General features: G+C 46.7%; 1 protein-coding gene across 1 annotated transcript in view; it reads right to left on the reverse strand.

Annotated features, from left to right (window-relative positions):
• LOC124795998 (transient receptor potential cation channel trpm) overlaps positions 1-23,142 on the reverse strand; it is a 186,217-nt gene extending 163,075 nt beyond the window's left edge. The window contains exons 1-2 of the mRNA XM_047260080.1: positions 23,120-23,142; positions 22,800-22,974 (exon numbers count right to left, since the gene is read on the reverse strand). Of these exons, the coding sequence (XP_047116036.1) occupies positions 22,800-22,974; positions 23,120-23,142 (198 nt within the window). The remainder of the gene's footprint in view (positions 1-22,799; positions 22,975-23,119) is intronic.
• Positions 23,143-24,294: the final 1,152 nt, after the last annotated feature.

The raw sequence follows: 24,294 nt of genomic DNA on the forward strand, positions 1-24,294 counted from the left end.
TGACCTCAGAAGTTAAGTCCCGTAGTGCTCAAAGCCATTTGAACCATTTTTGAATGACGAGATACGCTTGAAGTTCTCTAAGGCTATATATAGATAGAGCAATAAGGAATAGCTCAGTAGGCAGTACAGTTGAAGAGGAATGGACATCTCTAAAAAGTTCAACCACAGAAACTGGAAAGAGAAACATAGGTACAAAGAAGGTAATTGCGAAAAAACCGTGGGTAACAGAAGAAATGCTTCAGCTGATCGATGAAAGAAGGAAGTACAAAAATGTTCAGTGAAATTCAGGAATACAGAAATATAGGTTGCTATGGAATGAAATAAACAGGAAGCCCAGAGAAACTAAGAGGAGGTGGCTGCATGAAAAATGTGAAGAAATGTAAAAAGAAATGATTGTCGGAAGAACTGACTCAGTATATAGGAAACTCAAAACAGCCTTCGGTGAAATTAAAAGCAAGGGTGATAACATTAAGATTGCAACGGGAATTCCGTTGTTAAATGCAGAGGAAAGAGCGGATAGGTGGAAAGAGCACACTCAAGGCCTCTATGAGGTGTTAAATGCAGAGGAAAGAGCGGATAGGTGGAAAGAGCACACTCAAGGCCTCTATGAGGGGGAAAATTTGTCTGATGTGATAGAAGATGAAACAGGAGTCGATTTAGAGGAGATAGGTGATCCAGTATTAGAATCAGAATTTAAAAGAGCTTGATTGATCATATAAAACAGACGATAACTTATCATCAGAATTTCAAAAATCATTGGGGGAAGTGGCAACAAAATGACTATTCACATTGGTGTGTAGAATGTATGAGTCTGATCACATAGAGGGACCGATCACCTCGTAGTTTGGTCCCTCCCCCCCCCCCCCTCTTTTAAATCAACCAACCATCTGATGACATACCACCTTACTTTCGGAAAAATCATCCACACAATTCCGAAGACTGCGTGAGCTGAAAAGTGCGAAAATTATTGCAGAATCAACTTAACAGTTCATTCATTCAAGATGCTGACAAGAATAATATACAGAAGAATGGAAAACTGACGATGTGTCAGTTTGGCTTTAGGAAAAGGCATCAGGGAGGCAATTCTGATGTTGCGGTTGATAATGGAAGCAAGTTCATAGGATCTGTCGACTGGAAAAAGTGTTCGACAATGTAGAATGGTGCAAGATATTCGAAATTCTGAGAAAAATAGGGGCAAGCTATAGGGAGAGACGGGTTTTATACAATATGTAAAAGAGTCAAGAGGGAATAATAAGAGTGGACGACCAAGAACGAAGCGCTCGGATTAAAAAGGGTGTAAGACAGGGATGTAGTCTTCCGCCCCTACAGTTCAATCTGTCACCTACGAAACAATGATGGAAATAAAAGAAAGGTTCAGTAGTGGGATTAAAATTCAAGGTGAAAGGATACCAATGATAGGAATCGCTGATGGCATTGCTATCATGAGAGAAAGTGAAGAAGAATTACATGATCTGTTGAATGGAAAGAACAGTCTAATGAGTACACAGTATGGATTGAAAGTGAATCGAAGAAAGACGAAGGTAATGAGAAGTAGTAGAAATGAGAACAGTGAGAAACTTAACAACAGGATTGATGGTAACGGAGTAGATGAAGTTAAGAAATTCTGTTACCTAGGCAGCAACATAATCAATGATGAACGCAGTAAGGAGGACGTCAAAAGCACACTAGCACAGGCAAAAAGCACAGTCCTCGCTAAGAGACGTCTACTAATGACAAACATAGGCTTTAATTTGAGGGAAAAATTTCTGAGAAGGTACTTTTAGAGCATGGCATTGTATGGTAGTGAAACGTAGACTGTAGGAAAATCGAAACAGAGGAGAACCGAAGCATTTGAGATGATGTGTTACAGACAAATATTGAAAATTAGGTGGACTGATAAGGTAAGGAATGAGGAGGTTCCGCGCAGACTATGAGAGAAAAGGAATATGTGGAGAACATTGACAAGGGGAAGAACAGGATGATAGGACATCTGTTAAGGCGTCAGGGAATGACTTCCATGGTACTAGAGGGAGCTGTAGAGGTGAGGCGAAAACTGTAGAGGAAGACTGAGATTGGAATACATCCAGCAAATAATTGAGGACGTAGGATCCAAGTGCTACTCTAGATGATGAGGTTGGCACGGGAGAGGAAGGGTTTCGGTTTGGCGAATGTCTGGATAACGTTGAATACTTAGTGCCAGCAGTTATGTTCGGAGGTGGTGATGTTATAGTAGGAGGGAGTTTTCCGAGGTACTCCTATTGCGCCTAAGAAAACGCTGAATGCGAAACGATATGAACACATGTTAGAGCACTGTGTACTACGTACAACAGAGGAAGAGTTCGGAGGCAATGACTGGCCATATCACCATGACAATGTACCCTGTCATAAAGCAGTATCTTTGCAGCAATGTTTTATGGACAACAACAGGGACTGGGCTGCCCAGACTCCTGGCTTGTAGCCAGTGGAACACTTTTGGAATGAGACAGACCATCGACTAAGCTCCATGCCCCAGTGTTTCCGGTTTCGGCTCTTGTAGAAGAATCGGTTGACATTCCTCCACAAATATTCAGATACCTCATTGGAAGCTTCCCCAGCAGCGTTCAAACCGCCACAGAGGCGAAAGGTAAACACACCCCATATTAACGAACACTAATATGGGGTCGACATACCACTGATAAGATAGTGAATTACCATCAGACAGTATTGAAATTGGCTTAACGGAAATGCTATGAATTTTTATTCCACGGCGATAATTCGCTACATAACAGCAAATAGTTCCTGTAAGTGAGGAATATTTTTATTGTTAATAAGCCATCTTTGGTAAAAATATTTCGTTTTGCTGTTTCTGTTCAACATATTTAGCAATTAAAATTCCATTCTCAAATAACTAAAATAAAGTTGTTTGGGGGCGTGACATCTGCTTACATTTATCGCCTTCGTAGGCGGAAAATTGTCACATCTGCATTTACACTTCAAATATTATTTGAAAATGTAGAAAAGTGAACATTTTTCTTCGTTGCAGGAGAGGAACATTTCGTGTCAACATCGAGGTAATAAGCTGAAGTATACGTAACGCCAAAGCAAACGTAATTGCTCGAGTTATGTCTGCGAGTTGGACTAAAACAAGAATATAAAATACAGGGTGATTCAAAAAGAATACCACCACTTTAAAAATGTGTATTTAATGAAAGAAACATAATATAATCATCTGTTATACATCATTACAAAGAGTATTTAAAAAGGTTTTTTTCACTCAAAAATAAGTTCAGAGATGTTCAAAATGGCCCCCTCCAGACACTCGAGCAATATCATCCCGATACTCCAACTCGTTCCACACTCTCTGTAGCATATCAGGCGTAACAGTTTGGATAGCTGCTGTTATATCTCGTTTCAAATCATCAATGGTGGCTGGGAGAAGTGGCCGAAACACCATATCCTTAACATACCCCCATAAGAAAAAATCGCAGGGGGTAAGATCAGGGCTTCTTGGAGGCCAGTGATGAAGATCTCTGTCACGGGCTGACTGGCGGCCGATCCTCGCCTCGGGTAGTTGACGTTCAGCGCCTCAAGCGAACAAATGTACAACTAAATGAAACTTTATAGCTCCTTAATTCGCCGACAGATAGTGCTTAGCTCTGCCTTTTGTCGTTGCAGAGTTTTAAATTCCTAAAGTTGTGGTATTCTTTTTGAATCACCCTGTACTATGATTGAAGGCAGTGTATGAGTTACAAAACCCGTTCCTAACGTTCCGCTACAGTCATGGACATCTGTCTATGAACAACGTAAGTGGTGCCCCTGTTTATTACTGCAGCTAGCTGGGAGTTCCTGTAAACACTCCAATATCGATTATGGAAGTGCGGTTTTAGCTGCAGGAATTTCCTCTTTCACGATCGGTTTTCGCTCCCATGCAAACGCAGAACCGTTTCTGAAACGTGCTTAGGTTGTCAATTTAGTCTTGTTTTCGAACATTTTTGGCTAATCCGGACGGAGTGACCTTTTGTACACTAAGAGAGAAGTAGAATCACACTGAAGTGACAGGAGTCGTGGGATGGCGATATGCGCATGTACAGATGGCGATAGTGTCGCGTAAACGAGGTATAAAAGGACATTGAATTGGCGGAGCTGTCATTTGTACCACATTCCATTTCGGAAATCATTAGGGAATTCAATATTCTGAGATCCACAATGTCAAGAGTGTGCCGAGATTACCAAATTTCAGGCATAACCTTTCACCAAGCACAACTCAGTAGTCGGTGGCTTCCACTTAACGACCAAGAGCAACGGCGTTCGCATAGTGTTATCGGCACTGACACACAGACAGCATTGCAGAACTCAATGTGGGACGTACGGCAAACTTATCCGTTCGGACAGTGGGGCTAAATTTTGGCGTTAATGGGCTATGGCAGCAGACAACTGACGCGAGTGCCTTTGCTAACAGCGAGACATTGCCTGCAGCGCCTCTCCTAGGCTCGTGACCATATTGGTTGGACCCTAGACGACTGGAAACCGTGGCATGATCAGATGAGTCCCGATTTCAGTTGGTACAGATCGAGTGTGGCCCAGACCTCACGATGCCATGGACCCCAGTTGTCAACAAGGCAGTGTGCAAGCGTGTGGTGACTCCATAATGATACGGGCTGTGGTTACACGGAAAGGACTAGGTCCTTTGGTCCACCTGAACCGATTATTGATTGTAAAGAGTATGTTCGGTTACTTGAAGGCTATATGCAGCCAATCACAGACTTCGTGTTCTCAAACAACGATGTCACGTCATCGTGCCACAATTGTTCGCGATTGTTTGAAGAACATTTTGGACAATTTGAGCAAATGACTTGGCCAACCAAATTGCCCGACATGAATGCCATCGAACATTTATGGGATGTAATCGAGAAGTCGGTTCGTACATAGAATCCTGCACCGGCAACACTTCCGCAATTATGGACCGCTATTGAGGCAGCATGGCTCAGTGATTCTACAGGAGACTTCCAGCGACTTGTGAAGTCCAATCGATGTCAAGCTGCTGCACTATGCCGGGCAAGGAGAGGTCCGACCTGATATTGGGAGGCATCCCATGACTTTAGTCACCTCAGTGTATTAGACTAAGTATGAAGTTCTATACTTCAAATATGTAACTACAGAGAAAAAATCATCGTGCTGACTAAATCTGAGACCGGAACAGCCGATTCCCAGAGGCCGTTTGTGTAAAACAAATGACGATGGAAAAACCAGTCAAAGTTTAACAGGGAGCCGGACTGCTCGACAAACTAGGAATGTATGAGTGCAGCTTTGTGAACGTGGCTGTTGCCGTCTTAGGAGACGGGAGTGTACGCAGCAAATGATGTAAAGGAAAGGGCAACATTTGTTCGAGAGTAGTTGAAATAAACTTTCCAGTTCATATTCGCTGTAACATGAATGTGTGGGCCCAAGTCATGGTACGATAAAAAACCCCAAAACATTACAGAACCACCTCCGGCCTGAATTCCGCCCTTCAGAAAATGCCGGTTAAACGTTTCATCGGATCACCGGCGCACTCGCGGCACTCTCATTTGAAAAGTTGCAAAAATCTGTCTCGTCGGACCACAATACACGGCTTCAGTTAGCTACTATTCAGTTTCTTAGTCCACTGCGAAAAGCGGGAGTTGACACTACATAATAAAAAATGCGAGGTCATCCACATGAGTTCTAAAATGAACCCATTTAACTTCGTTTACATGATAAACCATTCAAACCCAAAACCTGTCAATTCAGCTAAATACCTAGGGATAGCAATTATGAACAACTTAAATTCGAATGATCACGTAGATAACTTTGTGGGGAATGCGAACGAAAGACTGCGTTTCAATGGCAGAACATTTAGAAGAAATGATAAATCCTCTAAAGAGACTGCCTACACTATGCTTGTCCGCTCTCTGCTGGAGTAATGCTCTTTTTTTTTTTTTTTTTTTTGTGGTTTTCGGGCGCACAACTTCAATGGTCATTAGCGCCCTGACTACTCTAAGAATGCACCGCGAGGCACAAGTTGACAACTAAAAGGGAAAACACAATAAAAGACAGACTGACAGGCATAGGATTAAAAAACATCATCAAATGTCCTTAGCGAGGTTTGTCAAATTGATAAAACAAAGAACACGAGCAGCTGCTCGTGGGTCATCCGCTAAAATGGCATCTAAAGTATTAGGCAGGTTAAGATCGAGGCGCAGTGTGGTAAGATCTGGACAGGACATTAAAATGTGTCTAACCGTCAGCAAGTGCCCACATGGGCAGAACGGCGCCGGCGCAGCCGTCAGCAGATGGCGATGGCTGAACCGGCAGTGTCCAATTCTTAACCTTGCTAAAACGACCTCCTCCCGCCGAGAAGGGCGTGAGGAGGACGTCCAAGCCACGGGAAGAGGTTTTAAGGCCCGAAGCTTGTTGTCGGTAAGTGCAGCCCAATCGGTATGCCACAGCGACACAACGCGCCGACAAATGACCCTGCTAAAATCGGACGAAGGGACACAACAAGAAGCTGTCCGAGGCTGGAGGACCGCAGCCTTGGCCGCGGCATCTGCAGCTTCGTTCCCAGGGATACCGACATGGCCAGGAACCCACATAAAGCTAACCGGCGTACCGACGTCCACCAGCTGCTGAAGAGAGCGTTGGATCCGGTGTACGAAAGGGTGAACCGGGTACGGATCACTGAGGCTCTGGATGGCGCTCAGGGAATCTGAGCAGATGACATAAGCAGAATGTCGGTGGCGGCAGATGTAAAGAACAGCCTGGTAGAGGGCAAAGAGCTCAGCTGTGAAGACCGAACAATGGCCATGGAGCCGGTATTTGAAACTTTGTGCCCCGACAATAAAGGAACACCCGACCCCGTCATTGGTCTTAGAGCCATCTGTATAAATGAAAGTCATGTCGATGAACTTCGAACGAAGTTCCAAAAAACGGGAGTGGTAGACCGAACCGGGGGTGACCTCTTTTGGGAGCGAGCTGAGGTCGAGGTGAATGCGGACCTGAGCCTGGAGCCAAGGTGGCGTGCGGCTCTCGCCCACTCGAAAGGTTGCAGGGAGTGAAAAATTAAGGTGTTGAAGGAGGCGACGAAAGCGAACTCCAGGGGGTAGCAGGGCAGAGACATACAACCCGTATTGACGGTCGAGAGAGTCGTCAAAAAAGGAACGATAAGACGGATGGTCGGGCATTGACAGTAGCCGACAGGCATACCGACAAAGCAGTATATCGCGCCGGTAGGTGAGTGGCAATTCGCCAGCGTCAGCATGAAGACTCTCTATGGGACTGGTATAAAATGCTCCGATCGCAAGTCGTAAACCCCGATGTTGTATGGAGTTGAGGCGGCGTAAGATGGATGGCCGTGCAGAGGAGTATACGAAGCTCCCATAATCCAGCTTGGAGCGGACGATCGACCGATATAGACGAAGTAAGACGGTTCGATCCGCTCCCCACGACAGACCACTGAGAACACGGAGGACATTTAAAGAACGGGTACAACGGGCGGCCAAATATGACACATGTGGAGACCAGCTAAGTTTCCTGTCAAATGTAAGGCCTAAAAATTTGGTTGTCTCCACGATTGGGAGAGTAACGGGACCGAGTCGTAAGGACGGTGGGAGAAACTCTTTGTAGCGCCAGAAGTTAATACAGACCGTCTTCTCGGCAGAAAAACGGAAGCCATTGGCGACACTCCAGGAGTAAAGACGGTCAAGAGAACGCTGAAGACAGCGCTCCAGGACACGTGTACACTGCGCGCTGCAATAGATGGTAAAATCGTCCACGAAAAGGGAGCCTGATACATCAGCTGGGAGGCAATCCATTATTGGATTGATCGCGATGGCGAAGAGAGCGACGCTTAAAACTGAGCCCTGTGGCACCCCATTCTCCTGGCGAAAGGTGTCGGACAGGACAGAACCCACACGTACCCTGAACTGTCGATCCATTAAAAAGGAACGAATAAAAAGAGGGAGGCGACCGCGAAGGCCCCATGTATGCATGGTGCGGAGAATGCCCGCCTTCCAACAGGTGTCGTAAGCCTTCTCCAAATCAAAGAACACAGCCGCGGTCGGGCGCTTCCGCAAGAAGTTATTCATAATGAAGGTCGACAAGGTAACCAGATGGTCAACAGCAGAGCGGCGCCTACGAAATCCACATTGTACATTGGTAAGTAGGCGTCGAGACTCGAGCAGCCAAACCAATCGAGAGTTAACCATTCGCTCCATCACTTTACAGACACAGCTGGTAAGCGAGATAGGTCGGTAACTGGAGGGCAAGTGCTTGTCCTTCCCCGGCTTAGGAATCGGGACAACAATAGACTCGCGCCAGCATGCGGGAACATGTCCCTCAATCCAGATGCGATTGTATGTACGAAGAAGAAAACCTTTACCCGCAGGAGAAAGGTTCTTCAGCATCTGAATATGAATAGAATCAGGCCCTGGAGCGGAGGACCGTGATCGGCCAAGTGCGGTTTCGAGTTCCCGCATGGTGAATGGGGCATTATAACTTTCACAATTCGAGGAGCGGAAGTCAGGTGGCCTAGCCTCCTCTGCCTGTTTGCGGGGGAGGAAGGCAGGGTGGTAATGAGCGGAGCTCGAAACCTCGGCGAAAAAGCGGCCGAAGGCATTGGAGACAGCCTCAGGGGCCACAAGGACTTCATTCGCGACCTTCAAGCCAGAAACTGGGGAGTGGACCTTAGTGCCAGATAGCCGGCGCAGGCTACCCCAGACAACAGAAGAAGGAGTAAAACTGTTGAAGGTGCTTGTGAAAGCAGCCCAGCTGGCTTTCTTGCTTTCTTTGATAATACGACGACACTGAGCACGTAATCGTTTATAATTGATACAATTCGCCACTGTAGGGTGGCGTTTAAAAGTGCGTAAAGCACGTCGACGGGCACGTAAAGCGTCTCTACATGCTGCGGTCCACCAGGGGACCGGTACGCGACGTGGAGAAGAAGGAGGGTGAGGGATGGAATATTCAGCAGCAGCGAGAATGACTTCCGTGAGGTGTGCGACCTGACGATCGCAGCTTGTAAAGGTTTGATCCTGAAAGGTCGCCCTGGAAGAGAAGAGCCCCCAGTCTGCCTTGGAGATGGTCCAATTAGAGAAGCACGGAGAGGGGGTATGCTGCAGGAGATGGATAACACACGGGAAGTGGTCGCTCGAATATGTATCAGAAAGTGCATACCACTCAAACCGGCGTGCAAGTTGGGGAGTACATATAGAGAGGTCTAAATGGGAATAGGTGTGAGATGTGTCCGAAAGAAAAGTAGGGGCGCCAGTATTGAGGCAGACAAGATCGAGCTGGTTGAAAAGGTCTGCTAACAAGGAGCCCCTCGGGCAGGATGCTGGAGAGCCCCAAAGGGGATGGTGGGCATTGAAGTCTCCAGTTAACAAAAATGGTGCAGGTAGCTGAGCAATAAGTTGCATCACGTCTGCCCTGGTAACGGCCGATGACGATGGAGTGTAAACGGTACAAAAGGAAAACGTAAAAGTGGGGAGAGTAATGCGGATGGCAACTGCCTGCAGGCCGGTGTGCAACGTGATGGGATCGTAGTAAATATCATCCCGGACCAGCAACATAACCCCTCCATGAGCTGGGATACCTACCACAGGGGGTAGGTCAAAACGCACAGAGGTGTAGTGTGCCAAGGCAATTTGATCGCATGGGCGTAGCTTCGTTTCCTGGAGGGCTACGACAAGCGGACGGTGCAAGCGGAGCAGCAACTTCAAGTCCTCTCGGTTGGAGCGAACGCTGCGAATATTCCAGTGAATAAGTGCCATCGTAAGAAAAGAAAAATGAGAGAAGTGGTCACCTCGAAGGCCGCTTAGGGCCTGGCTTCGAGCGAGCACTGCCGCCGCTATCAGTAGGCGGACAGTCATCGTCCATTGGGTCTATAGGGTCATCGGCCATCTCGGGAGGATGGCCGGGAGGGGGAGCTTCCTCCGCCAGTGAACGGCCAGATGTACGGCGACCAGCGGTGCGGCCAGGCGAAACGGATGACGGCCTGGGGCAGCAGCCGCTGGGTGGCGCAAGAGAAGAAATGCGCCGTGGCGGGGAAGGAGAACTGTGCTTCCTATGCGCCTTTTTGGAAGGACGTGTAGTGGAAGTACCGGTCGAAGGCTGTGAGGTCGAGGTACGGAGGAAGTCTGCACGGGATGGTTCCTTCTTGAAGGCCCGTGCATCTGACTTCGGTGTCTTCGTCTTAGCAGAAGCTGAAGAAGGTGCTCGTGTCTGTGGGGTGATGGGAGGAAGAGGAGACGTCGACCGCGCGATCTTAGCACTGGCCGAACGGACGACCGTGGTGCTGAAGGTCAGATCGCATGTCTGGGTTGCTACCTCCCGGGTAGGCCGAGGAGAGGCGAGGACAGTGCTGTATTTCCCCGCTGGGAGCAGCGTGGGCTTCCTACTAGCCAATAGCTTGCGAGCAGCCGAGGTGGACACTCTCTCTTTGACCCGAATTTCCTGGATACAGCGTTCTTCCTTATAGACAGGACAGTCGCGGGAGGATGCTGCATGGTCACCCTGACAGTTCACACAACGAGGAGACGGAGGTGGACAGTCACCCTCATGGGCATCCCTGCCACAGGTGACACATTTAGCCGCATTGGAACAAGACTGTCGAGTGTGATTGAAACGCTGACACTGGTAGCAGCGCGTAGGTGTCGGGATATAGGGGCGAACAGAAATAACCTCGTAGCCCGCCTTAATGCGCGATGGCAGCTTAACACTATCGAAGGTCAAGAAAATTGTCCGGGTCGGTACAAGGTCATTGTTGACCTTTTTCATGACCCTATGGACAGCCGTCACGCCCTGCTCAGCGAGGAATGATTGAAGCTCCTCGTCAGTCAATCCGTCGAGGGAGCCAGTATAGACCACACCACGAGACGAATTCAAAGTTCGGTGGGCCTCCACCCGGACAGGGAACGTGTACAGGAGGGTGGCCCGAAGCAGTTTTTGTGCCTGAAAGGCATTCTCAGTTTCTAGTAATAAGGTGCCGTTACGCAACCTGGTACAGGATTTGACAGATCCGGCTATGGCATCTACGCCCTTCTGAATAACGAAAGGGTTGACAGAGGAAAAATCCTTTCCGTCCTCAGTTCGAGAAACTACGAGGAACTGTGGGGCAGGCGGTAGTACTTTTGTCACTGTTGGCTGGTCACGTTTCCGTTTTTGGGTCGAAGTCGAAAGAGATGGAGTAGAATCCATTGCGGAGGAATCCCCCATGATTGCCAGCGTCTCCGATGGCGCGCTCCTTCCTTGTGGGGACCCTCTCAGAGGGCACTCCCGCCTTAGGTGAATGTTTACACCTCAGGTCACACCTCCCGAGAAACAGACGGAGGGACCAATCGGCATGGTCAGAAGGTATCAGCTCAGGCAATCACCCCTCCCCGGGCCTGGCCTTTACCAGGGGGTACGCGCGTGCCGTACATGTCTACCCAGGGCGGGGACTTACGCGTTACCCCGTCACCGGCTACGCGTGCGAACGCGTGGGTCGGCCTTCAGACACGCACAGGGGGAAGGAAGAAGAGGAAAAAGAAGAGAGAGGGAGAAAGAGGACAGACTGTCTCAAACGCCGAGGCGGAGACCAGAGAAGGCAAGGAGAAGAAGGCAATGAGAAAGCAAGGAGAAGGAGGCAATGAGAAGGCAAGGAGAAGAAGGCAATGAGAAGGCAAGGAGAAAAAGGCAATGAGAAGGCAAGGAGAAGTCAAGGGAAAGAGTAAGGAAGACAGTGAAGTGGAGAAGAGCAAAGAAAGGAACCAACAAAAGGAAGGAAGAAACGAGAAGTGAAAAACCAAAAAGACCACGATTATAGGTCGTGAAACCGTCCGTCTCCGGACGCAGGCGCTAACTACCCCCGTGAGGGGGATGGACTCCGTTTAGTCGCCTCTTACGACAGGCAGGAATACCTCGGGCCTATTCTAATCCCCGGACCCGCAGGGGGGGGGGGGGGGGGAGTAATGCTCTGCGGGAGTATAAATATTACCAGGTAGGACTGACGGAGGACATACAAAAAGTTCAAAGACGGGCAGCTCGTTTTGTACTGTCACGGAGGAGGGGAGAGAGTGCCACGGATTTGATACGTGAGTTGGGGAGGCAATCACTAAAAACAAAGGCGTGTTTCGATGCTGCGAGTTCTTTTCACGAAATTTCAATCTCCAACTTTCTCTCCGAATGCTAGAACATTTTCTTGACGACCACCTACACAAGGAGATATAATCATCGTAGTAAAATAAGAGAAATCAGAGCTCGCACTGAGAATTAAGTTCAAATGTGTGTGAAATCTTATGGGACTTAACCGCTAAGGTCATCAGTCCCTAAGCTTACACACTGAACATGATAATGATGAGGTCCCATACTCCGAGGAGCGTAGGGGACGATGCGGGAGACCCGCACCGCCGTACTAGGCAAGGTCCTAGTGGAGGTGGCTTGCCATTGCCTTCCTCCGACTGTAATGGGAATGAATGATGATGATGATGATGAAGACGACAACAGCAACACCCAGTCATCTCGAGGCAGGAAAAATCCCTGACCCCGCCGGGAATCGAATCCGGGACCCCATGGGCGGGAAGCGAGCACGCTACCGCAAGACCACGAGCTGCAGACAACTTAACCTAAATTATCCTAAGGACAAACACACACACACCCATGCACGAGGGAGGACTCGAACCTCCGCCGGGATCAGCCGCACAGTCCATGACTGCCGCGCCGAGACCGCTCGGCTAATCCCGCGCGGCGGAGAATTAAGTGTTCGTTTTTCCCGTGCGCTGTGCGAGAGTGGAAGGGTAGAGAAGTACTGCGGAACTGGTTCGATCAGCTCTCTGTCAGGCATGTAATTGTGAATTGCAGAGCAGATGTAGATATGTCGCTGTACACAGTGGCTTTTTTTTGTCATCAGTGGCTTCTGACTGGTTTGATGTAGCCCGCGTCGAATTCCTCTCATACACTAACCTTTTGATCTCGGAGTAGCACTTGCACCCTATTTCCTCGATTATTTGTTGGACGTATTCCACGCTCTGTCTACCCCTGTAGTTTTGCTAAGTACCCGACTCCAAATGTTCATTGCATGCACTGAGAGTCTTGCCGAACGGAGTGCCATTGGCGGGACCTTTTGCCGTTTTATTCACACACGTGTCAATGTCACATCCGTATGTAGTCACACCACAGAAGGGCGCGAAACAGGAGGGCTGAAAAAGGCTAAGTAGATTAGATTAGTTTAGATTAATACCTGTTCCATAGATCATGAATACGACACTTCGTAATGGTGTGGAACGTGTCAGGTTAATAAAAGATGTCTGTACAAGATATTACATTACACAAAATATTGCATGACACTAATGTTTAAGTTTTTTTTGTTGTCATCTAGAAATTCTTTTAATTTATTTTTAAATGTTGGTTGGCTATCTGTCAGGCTTTTGATGCTGTTTGGTAGGTGACCAAAGACATTTGTGGCAGCATAATTTACCCCTTTCTGTGCCAAAGTCAGATTTAACCCTGCATAGTGAAGATCATCCTTTCTCCTAGTGTAATAGCTATGCACACTGCTATTACTTTTGAATTGGGTTGGATTATTAACAACAAATTTCATAAGTGAATATATATACTGTGAGGTTACTGTGAGGACCCCTAGATCCTTAAATAGATGTCTGCATGATGACCGTGGGTGGGCTCCAGCAATTATTCTGATTACACGTTTTTTAGCAATGAATACTTTTCTACTCAACGATGAATTACCCCAGAATATGATGCCATACGAAAGCAGTGAATGAAAGTAGGCATAGTAAGCTAATTTACTGAGATTCTTATCATCAAAATTTGCAATAAACCTAATAGCATACGTAGCTGAACTCAGACGTTTCAGCAGACCATCAATGTGTTGCTTCCAGTTTAACCTCTCATCAATGGACACAACTAAAAATTTTGAAAATTCTACCTTAGCTAGAGACTTCTGTTCAAAGTCTATATTTATTACTAGAGTTGTGCCATTTACTGTACGGAACTGTATATACTGTGTTTTATCAAAATTTAAAGAGAGTCCGTTTGCTGAGAACCACTTAATAATTTTGTGAAAAACATCATTTACAATTACATCACTTAGTTCTTGGTTTTTGGATGTTATTACTGTACTTGTATCATCAGCAAAAAGAACTAACTTTGCATCTTCATCAATGTGGAATGGTAAGTCATTAATGTATATCAAGAACAGTAAAGGACCTAAGACCGAAACTTGTGGGACCTCGTACTTGATATATATCCCCCCCCCCCCCCAGTTTGAGGAATCAGCTGTTGTTTTAACATTACATGAACCACTTATTTCAACTTTCTGCATTCTGCCAGTTAAGTACCCTTTGCTGCTTCGGATCGAGGCCAGATTTCGTGGAATGGTTTCGAACGGCCGATAGCGATTCGACCCTGCACATCAGAGCAGAAATTTCTGTCGCACTATTCTCCAAAAGGTTACGATGACGTTCAGTGGGTTTCCTAGCCCTCGATATCCTTAGAGAAGGTTGGAATCGTCCGAGGGGCGCCAGCAGCGTCGAAGGTTCTCGAGAACACACAGCGAAATGTGTGGGAATCAACGCCCTATGGAAACGGTGGTTTCATTGATGCCTTTTGTGCCACCCCTAATGCCTTTTCGTGTAGATTCCGAGCGGCGGTGTGTGTGAAATTTTTTTCTTATCCACCCACAAGAAAAGCGCGCGATTTCAACGCTGGGCGTCGCGGTGCTGATCTCTAGCGCAGAGGTGTCAAAATAAGGGGTGAATGTAGGTAAGAGGGGGTGCGACGACTTTCCCATAGTGTGACATGTCCACTGTGGCGTTGGACATAGTTTTTGGTGAAATTTAGTGCCAATGTGACTTCATTAACGCACCTTACGCCTCACATAAACTTGTGAGCCTTGGTCTGTTTTTCGCATGTGTCGACACCTTGCTGTTTGAAGCGCCTCCGAGCCCGAGGGCGGCACCGTATGGCGGCACGCTTCTGGACCGTTACAGGGGAGTGTTGTAGGCACCTTAGAGCCAAATTTCAAACTTATCAGGCGCAATGGGAGACAATTACGTGGTTTCGAAAAGGTGTTCTCTTAATTGTGTTGCGCAGTGTATAATGAAGTACTTTGTGAAAGAAGAGGCGTAAATATGGAGTTAGATCTTGATAAGATTCGAAGCAAACATTGGCGACTTGTTTTAAATATTTAAAGTGCGCGTCATTTATGACGGCGGCCGAGTTTAGGTTCGTTCTGCGCATCTGACATCACAAAACACAGCCAGCCAATGAACAGAGAACGACGTTGCCAGAGCTCCACTGCAGTGCAGAGCACGGACGAGTGTCTTCAGTTTTAGAAACTTTCAGTCATAAATAAAGTAATTGAACAAAAGCAGTGTCTTGATAGCAGACTTTATTTTATAGAAAGTTTGGAAAAAGCATTCTTTATACCAATTGCTTCATAGTCTATAAACCAAACAAGCAATAAGCCTCCTAATTCAGGCGATAGCAAGGAAAGGTATTTGTATCATTCTCACTAACCGCTTTTTCGCAATAAAGAACAGCGGTAATTGTTTATTTCCTATTGTACTTTGACGAAACGTGAGTAATTCATAATTATACAAACAGTGTTTGTCGGTATTTTGCGTGATATGTTAAAGTCCTCTGGGAGATACATTGATCGACTAGCTGCGATAGCGTAATGGTTAAAGTGTATGACTGCTAAGTGGAAAGTTGTGGGTTCAAACCTTCCTCATCGCAAGATGTATGGCGCTTCGTGCAGCAAATCATTTCCTGCTATCTCCGGGTGCCACCAGACACAACCGAACCTCGAATGTTTCTATACCCGGAGGACAGGCATTTTCCCACCGCCAAATGTCACGCTATTACGTAGGTCAAAGGGTGGGCGGTCGCTTATCTCTTTCATGAGGGACTTAAATCCTGCCTCGACTTCTGGACTTATTTACGAACAGCCCATTCAGCTCTCGAAAACACGCCACGTTACCTAACATTATTTGCTAACTATCTTCGAACGGTCTTTGTTAGACCTCGCCGGCTGAAGTGGCCGTGCGGTTAAAGGCGCTGCAGTCTGGAACCGCAAGACGGCTACGGTCGCAGGTTCGAATCCTGCCTCGGGCATGGATGTTTGTGATGTCCTTAGGTTAGTTAGGTTTAACTAGTTCTAAGTTCTAAGGGGACTAATGACCTCAGCAGTTGAGTCCCATAGTACTCAGAGCCATTTTTGTTAGACATTCACTGAGTTGGGGGGGTGCCTGGCTCAGAGGGCACCTTCCCCTCCTCCCCTGGCGGTGTCTGAGTTTAAACCGCCTACGATCGATTCTACTTCTGACCTCCGCGGATGGGAGAGCGCGTCGCAGATTGCGCGGATTTTATTTCTTTTTGCTTTTCCTTTTTCTTTTTCTTTAACCAGAATTTATATTTCTTTTCTCTTTCGCCGATGTGTTCACGTAATTTCATGATACTAGTGAATATTACACAAACACATGCAAATAAATAAACAACAACAACGCCTTCCACTACTGTTGATTCCTGTGTCTCCCACTTCCCTAAGCACAACAGGCTCGATGGTGGTGAGGGGGACACTGTGGCCAGGCCTCGGGTTTCGGGGTTTCGACCCCTGCCCACTGCCCACTTTGCCCCCTGAGCCCCCACCAGTCCACTACAACCCCTCCCCCCCCCCCCCCCCCCCGCCAAAAAAGAAAAAAAAGTAAAAAAAACTTGTTCGGTGCTTAATATATTTTCTTTATTTAAAAACAATAATAAAGTGTATTACTTCATGAATTTTATTCGTTTGAATGTAATTTTTTGAAATTTCTAGTGGCAACTAAAATCGACCATACAGAAAGTATACGCCATGGACTTTTACCTCTGCAAACTCTTCAAAATTTCGTGCAATGGTTTACTACATCTAATGCTGCATAATAACTGCGTTGAACTTCGAAACAAAATTAAGTCATTTGTGGGGAGAAGGTATCAGTCAAGAAGATGTGTAAAAATAAAATTTTTGGGGCCAAATAGTTTTTGTGAAATCGAATGATAAAGTGTGTCAAAGCAGTCGAAACACCATGTGTCTGTACAGGCAAGCAGTGCATTGATGACAAAATCGCGCACATCGCGGAATGCGGGGAGCACGTCTCTGTAGCAGCGAAAGGGTCGATGCGGCCGTGGTGGCTTTATTTCATAAACTGCGCGCTCCCCCTTAAACATAAGTTTGCGAACTATATACAATGGCGCTGCTTCTCTTGGCGCGTACAACTGGCAACGCAGCAATCTCCCGCGTCTGGGCGGGCATGCGCGAACCGCCAAGATAAAAGAATTGAACTATAGAAATGAAAAACTGTGAACTTCACAAAATGGCAAAAAAAAACTAGTACCAATGAGTCACAGTTGGAAACAGCCACCGAATACCTGGGTGCAACGCTTTGTAGGGATATCAAACGGAATGATCTCATAGGCTCAGTCGTGGGTAGAGCGACTCGTAGACTTCTGTTTATTGGTAGAATACTAAGGGAAAGCGATCAGTCTACAAAGGATATTACTTAGTAGGCATTCGTTCGACCCGTTTTAGAGCCTTGCTGAAGTGCGTCGGAGCCACACCAATTAGAACTAACAGGAAATGTTAAACGTATACAGAGAAGGCCAGCAGGAATGATCACAGGTTTGTTTGGCCCGTGGGAGGATGTCACAGAGATACTGAAGAAACTGAACTGGCACACTGTTGAAGACAGATGTAAATTATCTCGAGAAAGCCTACTTACCATGTTTTAAGAACCAGCTTTGAATGATGACTCTAGGAATATACCTCAATCCCCTATGTATCGCCATCATTACGATTGTAAAGAGTAGATTAGATTAATTACAACACGCACAGAAGCGTTTAAGCAATTGTTCTTCCCGCGCTCCATATGTGAATGGATCGGGAAAAAACCTAATAACTGGTGCTATGGGACGTACCCTGTGCCATGGACTTCACAGTTGTTTGCAGAGAATCTACAGGGTGGTCCATTGATAGTGACTGGGCCAAATATATCACGAAATAATCATCAAACGAAAAAACTACAAAGAACGAAACTCATCTGGCTTGAAGGGGGAAACAAGGTGGTGCTATGGTTGGCCTGCTAGAAGGCGCTGCCATAGGTCAAACGGATATAAACTGCGTTTTTTTAAATAGGAACCCCCATTTTTATTACATATTCGTGTAGTACGTAAAGAAATATGAATGTTTTAGTTGGACCACTTTTTTCGATTTGTGGTAGATGGCGCTGTAATAGTCACAAAAATATTGGTATCACGTAACATTCCGCCAGTGCGGACGGTATTTGCTTCGTGATACATTACCCGCGTTAAAATGGACCGTTTACCAATTGCGGGAAAGGTCGATATCGTGTTGATATATGGCTATTGTGATCAAAATGCCCAACGGGCGTGTGCTATATAAGCTGCTCGGTATCCTGGACGACATCATCCAAGTGTCCGGACGGTTCGCCGGATAGTTATGTTATTTAAGGAAACTGGAAGTGTTCAACCACATGTGAAACATCAACCACAACCTGCAACAAACGATGACGCCGAAGTAGGTGTTTCAGCTGCTGTCGTGGCTAATCCGCACATCAGTAGCAGACAAACTGCGCGAGAATCGGAATCTCAAAAACGTCGCTGTTGAGAATGCTACATCAACATTGATTGCACCCGTACTATATTTCTATGCACCAGGAATTGCACGGCGATGACTTTGAAAGTGGTGTACAATTCTGAACTGGGCACAAGAGAAATTACGGGACGATGATAGATTTTTTGCATGCGTTCTATTTAGCGACGAAGCGTCATTCACCAACAGCGGTAACGTAAACCGGCATAATATGCACTCTTGGGCAACGGAAAATCCACTATGGCTGCGACAAGTGGAACATCAGCGACCTTGTCGGGTTAATGTATGATGCAGCGTTATGACATGAAGGATAATTGGCCCCCATTTTATCGATTCCAATCTAAATGGTGCAATGTATGCTGATTTCCTACGTAATGTTCTACCGATGTTACTACAAGATGGGTCACTGCATGACGGGATGGCGATGTACTTCCAACACGAAGTTGAAGCGATATTGAATAACATATTTCATGACAGTAGGATTGGTGGTCGAAGCACCATACCATGGCCTGCATATTCACCGGATCTGACGTCCCCGGATGTCTTTCTGTGGGGAAAGTTGAAGGATATTTGCTATAGTGATCCACCGACGACGCCTGACAACAGGCGTCAGCGCATTGTCAATGCATGTGTGAACATTGCGGAAGGCGAACTACTCGCTGTTGAGAAGGAATGTCGTTACACGTATTGGCAAATGCATTGAGGTTGACGGACATAATTTTGAGCATTTATTGCATTAATGTGGTATTTACAGGTAATCACGTCGTAACAGCATGCGTTCTCAGGAATGATAAGTTCACAAAGGTACATGTATCACATTGGAACAACCGAAATAAAATGTTCAGCCGTACCTACGTTCTGTATTTTAATTTAAAAAACCTACCTGTTACCAACTGTTCGTCTAAAATTGTGAGCCATATGTTTGTGACTATTACAGCGCCCTCTATCACAAAGCGAAAAAGTGGTCCAACTAAAACATTAATATTTCTTTACGTACTACACGAATATGTAATAAAAAATGAGGGTTCCTATTTTAAAAAAACGCAGTTGATATCCGTTTTACCTATGGCAGCGCCATCTAGCGGGCCAACCATAGCGCCATCTGGTTTCCCCCTTCAAACTAGACAAGTTTCGTTCTTTGTAGGTTTTTCGTTTGATGCTTATTTCGTGAGATATTTGGCCCGGTCACGAGCAATGGACCATCCTGTATATACACTCCTGGAAATTGAAATAAGAACACCGTGAATTCATTGTCCCAGGAAGGGGAAACTTTATTGACACATTCCTGGGGTCAGATACATCACATGATCACACTGACAGAACCACAGGCACATAGACACAGGCAACAGAGCATGCACAATGTCGGCACTAGTACAGTGTATATCCACCTTTCGCAGCAATGCAGGCTGCTATTCTCCCATGGAGACGATCGTAGAGATGCTGGATGTAGTCCTGTGGAACGGCTTGCCATGCCATTTCCACCTGGCGCCTCAGTTGGACCAGCGTTCGTGCTGGACGTGCAGACCGCGTGAGACGACGCTTCATCCAGTCCCAAACATGCTCAATGGGGGACAGATCCGGAGATCTTGCTGGCCAGGGTAGTTGACTTACACCTTCTAGAGCACGTTGGGTGGCACGGGATACATGCGGACGTGCATTGTCCTGTTGGAACAGCAAGTTCCCTTGCCGGTCTAGGAATGGTAGAACGATGGGTTCGATGACGGTGTGGATGTACCGTGCACTATTCAGTGTCCCCTCGACGATCACCAGTGGTGTACGGCCAGTGTAGGAGATCGCTCCCCACACCATGATGCCGGGTGTTTGCCCTGTGTGCCTCGGTCGTATGCAGTCCTGATTGTGACGCTCACCTGCACGGCGCCAAACACGCATACGACCATCATTGGCACCAAGGCAGAAGCGACTCTCATCGCTGAAGACGACACGTCTCCATTCGTCCCTCCATTCACGCCTGTCGCGACACCACTGGAGGCGGGCTGCACGATGTTGGGGCGTGAGCGGAAGGCGGCCTAACGGTGTGCGGGACCGTAGCCCAGCTTCATGGAGACGGTTGCGAATGGTCCTCGCCGATACCCCAGGAGCAACAGTGTCCCTAATTTGCTGGGAAGTGGCGGTGCGGTCCCCTACGGCACTGCGTAGGATCCTACGGTCTTGGCGTGCATCCGTGCGTCGCTGCGGTCCGGTCCCAGGTCGACGGGCACGTGCACCTTCCGCCGACCACTGGCGACAACATCGATGTACTGTGGAGACCTCACGCCCCACGTGTTGAGCAATTCGGCGGTACGTCCACCCGGCCTCCCGCATGCCCACTATACGCCCTCGCTCAAAGTCCGTCAACTGCACATACGGTTCACGTCCACGCTGTCGCGGCATGCTACCAGTGTTAAAGACTGCGATGGAGCTCCGTCTGCCACGGCAAACTGACTGACACTGACGGCGGCGGTGCACAAATGCTGCGGAGCTAGCGCCATTCGACGGCCAACACCGCGGTTCCTGGTGTGTCCGCTGTGCCGTGCGTGTGATCATTGCTTGTACAGCCCTCTCGCAGTGTCCGGAGCAAGTATGGTGGGTCTGACACACCGGTGTCAATGTGTTCTTTTTTCCATTTCCAGGAGTGTAGATGTGAATGAAATGCAGTTGTTCCACATTGATGTTCACAAAGTCTATAGCTGTCATGGTGCTTTTGATTACCACTACAGCTCCCAAGGAAGCCAAGCATAATATAGTCCCCATCGGGCTGCGTCTGTGGCACGGTGAATGTTTCGAACAACTGGTCTCCGGGATGACGGCGTATGCAGACACGACCAACGACCTGGTGTGATTCATTCGTCGATGCGACAATTTTCCCTTGAATCACCATCCAGTCTCGACGATCCTGTGCCCACTGCCTTCGTAAGTGACGATGAGGTTGGTCAATATGGGAACACTTAGGGGTTTCCAGGTAAGGAGCTCCATGTTCACCAATGTGCGCTGACCTCCAACACCTTGTCGCCTACTGGTGGTTTCACCGTCCTTCAAACCCTTTCCATAGATGTTCACAACACTAGCACATGAACAGCCGACCAGCTTTAGCGGTTCCAAGATGGTCGTTCACAGGAGTCTGACCAAAACAATCTACCCTTTGTGAAAGTCGCTTAGATCAGTGGATTTCTGTATTTGCGGCCAGTAACGTCGCGTGAATGATTCCCCATTGGTCTTTGCTCTGTTTATATACTTTTATTTTTACGTCACATGACTGCAACGCCACAAGGCATCATTAGGTCTCACAATGGGTAGTAATCCTCATGTTTTAGCTTATCAGTGCAGATTAGATGGGTTATCGGATAAGTCATTAAGAGATAGTGAATCGACTTGGGGAGAAACGACACTTGGGGGACAATACGACTAAATGAAGAGACAGCGTGACAGGACACATCCCAAGGCATCAAGGAATAATTTATTTGGTATCGGAGGGATGTGGGAGAGGACGGACTTAAAAACTGTGTCTGTTCTTTTGGATATCTCCGAAAGAGCTGACGCCAAATATATAATTAAGTCTATGACGGGTGATTCCTTCAGTGCAGATGCACGCCAGACCCTAGGCGAGATGCCACGAATAATGTGGCTAATAACAGGGCCACTACATCAGTAGTGTGTGGTATAAATTGAGAATTTGGGTCTGAAGGGAATCGTGTTCCTTGTAGTCCATACGGTGTGGTGACCGCTGGACCCAGACGGCATAGTAGTCAGCGCTTCTGCCTAGTAAGCAGGAGACCCGCGTTTGAATCCCAGTCCTGCAGAAATTTTCAGCCTGCCTCACTGATTTAAATCAATGTCCACTAGCAGCTAATGTCTTTAATTTCCTTGTTTCTTGACTATAGAGGGGGACAAGGTTTGACTACAGTTAATAGGTGCCAAGGAATGTGGGGTACTGCAGATATGCAGAGATGATGAGACTTGGACAGGACAGGTTATCATAGCCTGCTCCATCAAACGAATCTTTGTGGAGGGAGGAGGGGAGGGGGGAGGAGGAGGGAGAGAAGACTACAACTGTTAAAGTACTTGAGATGCCTTGCCTACAATAAATGAAAGTATGTAACGATATTAGTCTACAGGTGTGAGCTAGGTGCTATTCACTGGCGTAATTATGGATTGCACAAATTACCTGTGCTTTGCTCGGATGAGGACCACCTTGGAACTCAATAGTTCCATAGGCATTGGTAGGCGAGGCTTGGGTATGCTTGGCTGGACTCCACGGCTCTTCCACCACTCCTGTCGTCGCTGCCTCGACGTCGATGCCCTTGCCGCAGTGATAGGTCAGAGTCTGGCCGCAGCAGCATCTGCAGAAAAGAGAAAGAAAGGTGGAAGCTGAGTGCGGGATTCATCGGCACATCATGCTCGCTTTATGCTCTCAAATTACAATAGTTTATTTAATTCTCATCAGTTTTGGATATTCCCCGATAAGCATTCTTGCGACTCGAGTACGGCAAGTCATCTGAAATGTTCATGTTACGGTGCTACATTTGATGAAGCTGGATGTTTCTTGACTGAGGCGAACAGCTTCGACACAGAGAGAGTGCACTGATCCAGAGTTAGCCTTCCCAGAATGCGAGCCAAATGCTGTATACTACATCGCGACAGATTAAGAAAAAATTAGTACTTCTCTGTAACTCTAAATATTTTCTTTTTTTTAAAAAAAGTTGAACTATTTTTAGGTATATTCTTTTTATTTCCTTCGTTGGACGAAAAACTAGTTACAGAAATATTCTTTGTTTGTAATTCATGTACACTAACCAGCCAGATCATTATGACCACCTACCTAATAGCCGGTATGTCCACCTTTGGCACAATTTTAATATTTTGTTGTCATACTTGTGCGTGTTTGGTTTCATATAATGCTAAATATAATTCGTCATAATATCTTTTAAAGTTCTTCTTCAGTTCGTCGACGATGAATTGAACTTTTGAGAGGAGATTTAAAGCACCAGCTTTTGTGTTGTCTGTGAAATGCAGCATTCTCAACAGAATTTCGAAACGGTCTTTACTCATTACATTTCGTGGGAATGTTTGGATAAACAGTTGATCCTGAGGCCAATATAAATGTATGAACCCACAAAATCAATCATAACAACTACTTTATTTCATCCTTGACCGTTGGCAGCCATTGATTCAAGTGTTTGGAGACCACTGTCGTTTTTATGGCGTAGATATTCATTTGTTCACTGATATGTTGGATTCTCACTGTGGCAGCACGGGCACTCGTGAAATGCAAAGTCTTCGGATGGTTGCCTCGAGTATCAAACCAAGTACTTTGATCATTTATTGAAACATCTGACGAGTTTTCACTTTAGAATGAAGGCTATTGCATTACACGGTCACGTTTACGTGGTACACATAGCACACTCGATTAATCACTATCTTCTCGTCGCGACAATTTTACTACTGTAGGCAACAAAGCAGTTTGAAAATAAACGCTGTGAAACTAGCCGCTCCGTGTACAACTGTTTCTCTTACCGGCAATCCCTTGGAGGTTGTGGTCCTACCATACCACTTCCGTTTATACTCCAATCAAGAACCATAAAATTATGTGCTTGCAGCTCACTTACACAGCTCGGCGACTATTGCCGCGCGAATTTTTTCCACGGTAACGCCTGTGAGTT

The sequence above is a fragment of the Schistocerca piceifrons genome, chromosome 4 (assembly GCF_021461385.2).
Source record: "Schistocerca piceifrons isolate TAMUIC-IGC-003096 chromosome 4, iqSchPice1.1, whole genome shotgun sequence".
Taxonomy (NCBI): Eukaryota; Metazoa; Arthropoda; class Insecta; order Orthoptera; family Acrididae; genus Schistocerca; species Schistocerca piceifrons.